Below are 10,173 nucleotides of genomic sequence, written 5' to 3'. Positions count from 1 at the left end.
GATTTATTTTTTAGTAGCGAACCTATATATATATATATACAAGGCTTATTATAATCAGTCCATTTGCCTTTAGGGAGGGTAATACAGTTAGGATAATATGAACTTTAATCTCGGTAATACAGACATAAGTTTTTAGTAAGGGTCAAATATACATATAAGAAAACCTGAGTGAAATTATTCCATTCGTCATTACATTTTTTAACGTGTATTATATGTATTAAAATTCTATTTATAGCAATTATTTTTCTCAAGAAATCATAAACTTTAATATACTTTTAGATTGACTGATGAACTATATAACTGAAGGCTATGGTTAACGCAGGCCCAAACACTTGTATGAAATGTTTGAAGATTTAAATAAAGGAAATTATTTTTAAAAAAAAGTATTATTGTCTGTATATGTGTGAAATTATCTTTAGCTCAGGCTGAGTTATCTAGTCATATGAGGTAACTCTGTCCACTACACGTTTTCTATTGAAAACTGCTTCATAAGACAACGTGTGGGAAACGTTACCTTAACACAAGTTTAAATCAGAAAGAATGAAATTTAGTACGGATGGAATCTTCAAATTTTGTTCGAAATGAATTGCTGGGTGTAATTTTTTTGTAAGAAATATAAAATTTATTCCAATGAAGACAGGGTTTAAAATAATTCTACCACTGTATGAAGCAAAATAAAGTGAATAAAGCGCGCGTTTTGTGCTTTATTCATATTTGTTTTATTCAATACAATACAAATACATTTCTTATAATTTTTATAAAATATATTTTTGCTAGGTACTCGTTAAATTGACAAATTATTGTTACAAACTGGTTAGTAGTTAACTGTAAGCGAAATAATTGAAAATATATAAGTTGCTACACAATGTGATTTACTCTGCTTGAAAAGAAATTCCTCTCATCCTTTCCTTGGAGATAGAGTTACGAAAATACTTTAAATGTTCAGAGAAGTAATGCATTCATCAAAAGTGTTCTAAATCTGAAGTTCTTAGATAAACGCCTCCTATAACTGAAAGCCTCCACATGGTTTTTTACAGGTAGTTCGATCAGACCATTGTAAACGATATCCACTTATCGAACGAGTGATTTAAAATAGAATATAGTTAAAATAAGAGAGTGGTAGCAAATATATGACCAAAAATTTATTTTATTTATGAATATTATTGGTTTGCCTTATTCACTTGTCAACCACTACAGATTCAATTCTCAAAAATATGAGATAAATTTCTCTCAATTACTTTTATAAAAGACGGCCCCACGTGCCCACATAAATATTGATGATGACTTTTATGAAAGGTTTTGGGTTCATGCGCACAACTGTTTCTCTGTTTAAACAGCCTGCGTGGATTGCTTATAAAAGACCGTGTGGAGGCTTCTTGATGTAGGAGGTGATGCGTCAACCTAGGGTGGACTAAGGCTTTCCATCCCAGGCCACTCCTACTAGCAGCCAAATTCTTCCAATATTAACCCGTTTCGAACTGAATTTACATATTGAAATCATACAAAAAGTGGTTGTATGGAAAAAGTGGTAAAATATATTATCGAATTTAATTGTTTTTTGTTCACTGTTAGGGCATTCAAAAAGTTTTTGATAAATCAAAAAGTACTTGCTCCTTATAATTCTAGATCTAATCAGAAGTAGCTAAATCATCGTGGTATCTAAGAATCTTTTAATTCACCCAGATAAATGAAAATGCTGAAAAAAGTTTCCCATCTCAATGAATGTCTTTGAAAAAAGAAACTGTCCTAAATATATGACGCTGAGCGTTAACCAGTTAAGCGTTGAAGATATAACAGTCCTCCTCCACTGCGTCTGTCCACATAGTTTAGGTCTTCCTATTCTTTCATGTTAATTTTTATTTAGCTGGGGAAAAATTTTCTGACTATTAATGTGTTTTTTATGGATAACATGCCCATCCCAGTTGAAAAGATTTATTTTTTAGTAGCGAACCACATCTGGTTCTTTAAATAAGTGGAATAATTCGGTGTTTCTTCTTCCATGCTAGATACCAATTTCTTGAATTTCTCCGGAGATACTCATCACTATCTTACGTTCAAAGGTACCAAAAATCTTTTCCTCCTTTACAGCTATTATCCAGGTTTCTGAAGCGTGAGTCAGAACAGGAGACGGATAAGTGTCTTATACAACAAAACTTCGTCATTCTAAAGAGTAAGATCTGAATAGATATCCTAATCCATAGAAAGTCTTGTTAACTACAATTAAACGTGTCTTTATTTCAGATAAAATATCATTGTCTCAATTAAAAGTTGATTTCAGAATTCCTCAGTTAATCGAATTTATAAACTCCAGTCAAAAAATGAGGTGGGTTGTGACAATTTCTAATAGAAAACATATATTTAGTTTTATTCTGGTTATTAATAAGTTCAAATCGATAATAATAACTGGTTAATAAATAAGTAATCTGCCAACTGGGTGAATGAGAAGTCAGATATATGACAAATGTTTAAAATTTTGCCAGTCAATAACTCAAGTAATGTTACAAACTAGTCAAAGGGTTTTCGAGTTCGAGGTTTTTTCATCACGTTTTCGCCATTGAATGTTTTGTTCCGTTTCAATAGCTCTTCATAACCTGTTGGCGCGCATGCGCGTCAGCGCCCCAACCGGCAGAAGATTTTGTAACTTCCACAATGACAGTACGGCTCTCATGTAGCTCCGTCTAATTAAAAATAAAACTTTGAAATCGCATTAAGCGATAATTAAAATAAATAAAAATAAATCATCTCTTTTTTTAAAAGAGTGGTCCGTCTTATAAATTTTTCTCTTCATCTGGCTCCGTCGAACTTCGGAGTTTGAATCAGAACAATGGCTAAGCCATCATAAATAGATCACGAACTTCATTTAAAGGTAGAAAGCCTAGAAAACTTTTTACAAATTGGTGACCTACGTGATATCACGGAGTTAAATGTGTAGAAGTCTTAAAAAAATAGAAGTTCAGTCATTGCGACAAGAATACTACAACTTGGACATCCAACCTGGTGATATTGAAGCCATCGATACTGATTTGAATCAGTGTGATGAACGGTTGGATAATTTAGAGGTAGGAATTTTGAAATTAATAAATTCAAATAAACTATTGAACTCTGATTCTAATAACAAGACGGAGAATAATCATAAACTAAATGATAACTTAGAAACTGTATTAAAAATTCCTCCAGTTAATCTTCCTATATTTACTGGAAAATATGAACATTTTTCTAGTTTTAAGAATAAATTTGATGATTTAATTTCTTCTAACTGTCAACTCAGTGAAACACAGAAGCTATATTATTTAAATTCTTGTCTTGCTAATGAAGTGAAAGAATTTGCTTCTACCTTTGATACATTTACTTCTTTATATGAAGCATTAATTTCAAGATATGACAATAAAAGATTAGTCGCAGATATACACATTCAATCTATTTTGAATTTTAAAAAAATAGAAAAAGAAAATGCTGAAGAAATTCGTGCCATGATTGATTGTTTAAATAAAAATTTAAGAGCTCTAAAGGTGTTAAAATATAATCAAGATCCTCTATTTGATATATTTTTACAAACTATAATGTACTCGATGTAAGGAACTCGATAAAAAATCTCGTAAAAACTTTGAATTGTTACAAAAAACAAAAGAAATTCCCTCTCTCAATGAGTTCATAACCTTTTTAGAGCAACGGGAAGCTGAATCCGTAGATAGAAACTGTTCTTACGAAACAAAAATAAAAAAGCACTAAATGTTTCCCTCTAAACCTAAAACTCTTTTAGTGTCTGAAAACGATAACAAAAATAAAAATAAGAATTGCTTTCTTTGTGAACAATGCATGCACTCCATTTTTCGCTGCACATTATTTTTGAATCTTGACAATGATGAAAGAATAAAGATAATTCGTGCTAATAAATTGTGCGAAATATGTCTGAAAAAAAATCATACTAAAGCCCAATGTATTTCTCCATATCGGTGTCCTTACTCTTTAAAACATTCTAAGCTAATTTGCACAAAATTAAATTTGAAAAAAACTGAATCAAATATTTCTTCTTCTAATTCTATGAATATGAATCATTTGCGGTCTCAAAGTGAAGTTGATCACGTGCCACTTCCTTCTTCTTCTACCAGTAATCCATCAAATCCCAATTCTTCGGTTTTAAGTGTAGCCACTAATAAACAAAACAAAAAATACGTTTTGCTCTCAACTGCTGAAATTTTTATTACATGTGCAGATGGTAGGAGAATAAAAATAAAAGCGATCCTTGACTCAGCTTCTAATATATGCGTTTTAAAGAAAAATATGAGCGATTTATTAGGAATTAAAAAAGAGAAAATAAAAACACCGATTTCAGGTTTAAACGGATAGATCCAAAACATTAATTGGAAATTAACTACATCAATTTCGAATGAAGATTTTAGTTTTAATGAATTAATTGAATTTTATGTGGTTGATAATATTACGGGGCTCATACCGCCCACTACTTTAGACATTTCGCAAATAGAGATTCCTCATTTTTTGAAATTAGCCGATGAGTCATTTTATGAAGCTACTAAAGTGCACGCGTTAATAAGTTCTGATATTGTTTTCAAGGTTTTGAAACAAAATACGTATAAAATAAATGATGATCTGTTTTTTAAAGAGTCGTCTTTGGGGTGGATAGCTTGCGGTAAACTTAAAGAAAGCGAAATTACTCAGGAAAGATATTGTTTTCTAACTAAAAATGATTCGCTACAAGATACACTAAAACTGTTTTTTGATTTGGAGGGGCTTGGGATTAAAGACGATCCAATTTTACAAGAGAATGATCAGGCCATGAAAATATTTAATGAAACTGTTGAATTCAAAGACGGTCGTTACATAGTACAACTTCCATTTACAAAAGACTATAATGAACTTGCTGATAATTATTCTTTAGCGAAACAACGTTTCCGAAGTTTATGGAAAAGATTTACGCATGACCCGGATCTCTATGATAGATACCGTGAAATTATACAGGATTATACAAGTCAAGGCATTATAGAAATAGTTAAACCTTATAGTATACAGGATGAATGTGAAAGACCTATATTTTATTTACCCCATATGGCCGTTAAAAAAGAAAGTTTAACAACATCGTTAAGAATTGTGTTTGACGCTGCGGCGCACGAGGTCAATGAACTCTCTCTCAATGACTGTTTGTGGCCAGGGCCCAATTTAAACCCGAATCTTCTGGATGTACTTATTGAATTTAGACTCAACCGAACAGCTTTCTGTTCTGATGTGAAGCAGGCTTTCCTTCAAATAGGTCTTGCTGAGGTACACAAAGACGCAGTAAGATTCTTTTGGAGCAATGATGAGCCAAGTGTTTCTAAAGATCCCAAAATAATTATCTTCCATTTTAATAGAGTGAATTTTGGAGTCAACTCAAGTCCATTTCTACTCGCTGCTACTATTAGGCACCATATCAAAAAATATGAAAATGATCTTCCTGTTATCGTTCAACTTCTAGATAGAAATCTTTATGTAGATGCTTTTATTTCCGGTAGCAATGAATTTTATGAAGCATTAGAAATATCTAAAGATGCAAATAAAGTAATAGAAGCTGCTGGAATGATTCTAAGGAAGTGGATAACTAATGATGCTGATTTGATGGAGCAGTGGAAGAATGAGGGACTAGATACTCATCTTGTAAACGCTAGTGTTAGTCTGGGTTCCAATCAGACTAAAGTGTTGGGACTTTTATGGAACACCGGTGAAGATTATTTTTCTGTAGATACCAGAAGTCTCCTAAAATTCGTCTCCTCAATCAAAAGTACAAAACGTTCGATACTCCAGGCTATAGGGAAGATATTTGACCCTTTAGGGTTAATTTCATGCTTCACCATACGAAAGAAATGTCTGATCCAAGAATTATGGAGTGAAAAAATTCCTTGGGATGAATCCTTGCCACCGAAAATAGAGAAAGAATGGATAAAATGGTGTGAAGAGATACCTTTTTTAGAAAATCTTAAGATACCTAGACTGGTTCTTAATTCTATATCCAAGGATGATATCGTCGAGATTCATAGATTTTGTGACGCCTGTAAGAACGCATACGGTGCTACAGTATATTAGAAAGTTTACACACCAAATGGACCGATCGTTAGACTTTTGACTGCTAAAAGCCGAGTGGCTCCCTTGAATAGTGTGACTCTGCCTAGACTGGAATTGCTGGGAGCTCTAGTTGCATCTCGCTTGATATCCAAAGTGAAAAAGATTGTGAATCTGAAAAGGTCTTCAATTGCGTATCATTGGACTGACTCTAAAATTGCACTCTACTAGATAAAGGGAAAGACAATTCATTGGAAACAATTCGTTGCTAATCGAGTTAAAGAAATAGCCACTTCGACAGATCCAAACTCCTGGCACCATTGTGCAGGTACAGATAATCCTGCAGATATTCTCTCTCGTGGAATTAGTGCTGAATGTTTGGTTGATAGTTCCAGGTGGTGGACAGGTGCTGAATTTCTGATGGAATCTGATTTTCAAGAAACTTTGGAACAATCATTTCCTGATATAGAATCCCTTGCAGAAGGCGAAAAAGAAACAATTCTCCGAGAAGCAAAAAGTGTTTCCTCAACCGAGAGTACGGAAGAGACTGTTTTGATAACTGATGATTCACAGACCCTGATTGATAAACTTTTAGAACTCTCAAATAATTATGATAAAATTAATCATATTTTGTGTTATATTTGCAGATTTCTTCATAATTGTAAACATAAGGATAAGAAAATGGGACCCTTGACAGTTGACGAGGTAAAGTATTCTGAAAGTATCCTGATTAAGCATTCTCAGAAGACACTGGTAAATAAGAACAATTTTTCTCGCAACATTTCTAGCTTAAATCCCTTTGTAGATGGGGACGGTTTAATACGAGTAGGTGGAAGGCTCGATAATGCTTCAGTACCCTTTGATCAAAAGCATCAGACAATCTTACCGAAAAAGTCCAAATTAAGTAAAATTTACTTCGATTGTTTACACAGGAAATTACTTCATATTGGCCCTCAAGGTTTGTTAAGTGCAGTTAGGTTAAAATTTTGGCCTTTAGGAGGCCGTAATCTTGCACGTCAAACTGTACATCAATGTGTAACATGTTTCAAATCTAAGCCCTTCCTTTCCACTCAAATTATGGGTAATTTACCAAGTGAAAGAGTCAACATGTCACCCCCATTTTCCGTCACAATTGACCTGTGCGGCCCTTTTGCTGTTAAATATAAACATCAACGTAAGGGTACTCTCAACAAAGTATATATTTGTATTTTCATTTGTTTTTCCACAAAAGCCATCCATCTTGAACAGCTGACTGATTTGACTTCCGATTCGATGATTGCCACATTGAAACGATTTACGAGTAGACGCGGAAAATGCTCCAAAATCTATACTGATAATGCCACTAATTTTGTTGGAGCTAATTCTCAATTAAAAAAGTTTTATGGATTAATTAATTTTCCAGATCAGATTTTGGCTAATTATTTTACCTCTGAAAGCATAGAATGGAATTTTATTTCACCAAAATCACCACATTTTGGTGGTCTTTGGGAGGCGGGTGTAAAATCAGTAAAACATCATCTTAAAAGAGCAGTTGGAAAATTTCATTTCACTTAAGAAGAGATGGAAACAATAGTTATTCAAATCGAAGGAATTCTGAATAGTCGTCCCCTTTGCCCCTTAAGCGGTGATAATGATAGTTTTGATGTTTTAACACCAGGTCATTTCCTAATAGGGAGGCCTATAACATCAATTGTCGAACCAAATTTAACTTATCTCAATGATAATCGTCTAAGTCGGTGGCAGAAAACTGCAAAAGTTGTGCAACTTATATGGGGAAAATGGAAGTCGGATTACTTAAATACATTACAAGCTAGATCAAAATGGATGGTAACAAAAAATGATTTAAAGATAGGACAGATGGTACTTGTAAAAGAAGATTTCTTGCCTTTAAATACCTGGATTTTAGGCCGAATAATTTATGTTTATCATGGTTCGGATAATAAAGTGCGTGTAGTAAATATTCGCACAAAATCTGGGGTATTTAAAAGAGCTGCTTCTAAAATAGCTGTCTTGCCTATCGATACATAAAAAAATAAAAAATACTGTATTTTTCATTATGTATATATTCTGATTTTACATTTTATAATGTTTATGTTTTATATTGTCAAGTATGTAATATTTGTGTTTATTTTTTAAATTTTATATGTTAAGTTCTTGCATGAACATTGCAAGGCCGGGCGGGATGTTGGCGCGCATGCGCGTCAGCGCCCCAACCGGCAGAAGATTTTGTAACCTCCACAATGACAGACGGCTCTCATGTAGCTCCGTCTAATTAAAAATAAAACTTTGAAATCACATTAAGCGATAATTAAAATAAATAAAAATAAATCATCTCCTTTTTAAATGAGTGGTCCGTCTTATAAATTTTTCTCCTCATAACCTGTTATAAGTCATAAAAATTTCTTTTATTCTCCATACATCTACTAGATCATCACCTCCTACATCAGAAAGCATCCACAACGTTTTTGAAAGTAGTCTGCGCAGACTATCTGTTACTTATTATACCATATATACATTATTTGTAATTATGCCAGTTGTGCTGATAAACCCAAATTCTACTTTAACACGTTCACGCTGGGGTGACCTACCGATGGGTCACGCTAGATTGTCTCATCGGGCGGCGCACCGGAGTAAAAACTGGTAACAAATAAAATTCATTTTTTTGTTTTTTTTCCGGGAATAATACAAATCCATAACTACCAATTGTTTTTAACGGATGCAATTTTTATATTGAATTGCTTCTTCGCTGTGGTAAATTTCCTTACAGTGAATTGTCATTGTTGAGAATATTGAAATAGTTATTCTACCAGTATTTTCTCTTTTCCGTCCCGCTTTCAGGTGCAACACCCGGCGTGAACGTGTTATAGGAACTCGTACTCATATGTGGTAGTTTTCTTAGCATCAGCCCTCAAAGGGCGCTAACTAATTCATCTGAGTGGGAATATACGATAAATCGCCGAAGCGTAATTAAATGTATTTTAAAAGAACTCATACGTGTTGGTTATTTTAGCATCAGCCCCGCTAGGGGCTCCAACTAATTCTTTAAAAGAAAATAAGAGAAATTTATTCTATATATTTAAGAATTGAATTTGTAGTGGTTGACAAGTAAATAATACAAACCAATTATATTCATAAATTAAACAAATTTTTGGACATATATTTGCTACCACTTTTTTATTTAAGCTAGATTTTTAATTAAATGACTTTTTCGTATACTGATTTACATTTATAGTGGTCTAATCAGACTACTTCAGATTAGAAAGCGTGTGGAGACTTTTAGTTATAAGAGGCGTTGACTAGAAACAGTATGACATACTAATCATTTTGATAATCGGTGACACTTATTGTGACACACTTGAGGTGGACAAAGTAATCCCACACCATTACGTCTATAGTCAAAGATACACAAAATAAACCCTCAGAGGTATGAAAAGTAACCCCACGCAAGTATATCATCTTATTAACACAGCCAGGGCTGAAGTAAAATGTTTTGGTCCCGTTAAAATTCATTCTTTTGCCATTTCTCTTTCGCATATGGAAATTTAAAATAAAAGGTTTCCTAACATGCTAAACATTCAAATATAATTTTAATGATTCTTATTTCGATTATATTAATTTTTAGCTGACCTCTTTTCAAATATTTTTTTAAGTGGGAATGATTTGAAAACAGTTACCAGACAGAACAGCAAGAATTGATTGATTTATTTGCAAAATTTTAAAATTCTAATTCATTAAAATTACATAAATAATGCAAATTTATTTTTGGACTTCATATGTTTGAGAAGGAGGTTGTCCCTGACCCCCATTCACAATTACTCGATTGATAGAATGCAAAAGATGGTGCTTAATTTTATTCTTTCCACCCATAACACTTTGTCTTGATTTTCTGCGACTAGAAATAAGGAATAATTAATATAATAAATTTTTAAAAAAATCTACATATTTAGGAGCATTGAAACATAAGCACTGTAATAAAAAGTAAGAAATCGAATGAAATCCCCACATCAAAATAAACAAGTCGAATTAGTAACGGTATTAAATCGGGAAGAGACCGGAATGGTAACGGGACCAAAATATCGGGAACCGACCAGGGTTGCCAACTATTACGAAAAATATTTTATA

At 33.0% G+C, this 10,173-nt stretch overlaps 2 protein-coding genes across 2 annotated transcripts; both read left to right on the top strand.

Moving 5' to 3' along the window:
• Positions 1 to 2,924: 2,924 nt before the first annotated feature.
• On the top strand, positions 2,925 to 7,605 carry LOC107441743 (uncharacterized). Its single transcript, XM_043052701.1, has 3 exons — positions 2,925 to 3,059; positions 4,573 to 6,066; positions 6,283 to 7,605. Exons 1-3 carry the CDS (start codon positions 2,925 to 2,927, stop codon positions 7,603 to 7,605), a joined length of 2,952 nt encoding a protein of 983 aa, XP_042908635.1.
• A 6-nt stretch (positions 7,606 to 7,611) lies between these two features.
• On the top strand, positions 7,612 to 8,079 carry LOC139426521 (uncharacterized). Its single transcript, XM_071185745.1, has one exon. It carries the CDS (start codon positions 7,612 to 7,614, stop codon positions 8,077 to 8,079), a length of 468 nt encoding a protein of 155 aa, XP_071041846.1.
• Positions 8,080 to 10,173: the final 2,094 nt, after the last annotated feature.

This window comes from Parasteatoda tepidariorum, chromosome 9, assembly GCF_043381705.1.
Source record: "Parasteatoda tepidariorum isolate YZ-2023 chromosome 9, CAS_Ptep_4.0, whole genome shotgun sequence".
Classification (NCBI taxonomy): domain Eukaryota; kingdom Metazoa; phylum Arthropoda; class Arachnida; order Araneae; family Theridiidae; genus Parasteatoda; species Parasteatoda tepidariorum.
This window is presented reverse-complemented; position numbering and strand designations above follow the sequence as displayed.

Bases quoted from the DNA above. Each gene is read 5' to 3' on its own strand.
- LOC107441743 (XM_043052701.1), top strand. From the start codon at position 2,925: ATGTGTAGAAGTCTTAAAAAAATAGAAGTTCAGTCATTGCGACAAGAA. The intron at 3,060-4,572 runs GTAGGAATTTTG...ATTGTTTTCAAG, and splicing joins AACGGTTGGATAATTTAGAG to GTTTTGAAACAAAATACGTA. The intron at 6,067-6,282 runs GTATATTAGAAA...GCACTCTACTAG, and splicing joins AGAACGCATACGGTGCTACA to ATAAAGGGAAAGACAATTCA.
- LOC139426521 (XM_071185745.1), top strand. From the start codon at position 7,612: ATGGAAACAATAGTTATTCAAATCGAAGGAATTCTGAATAGTCGTCCC.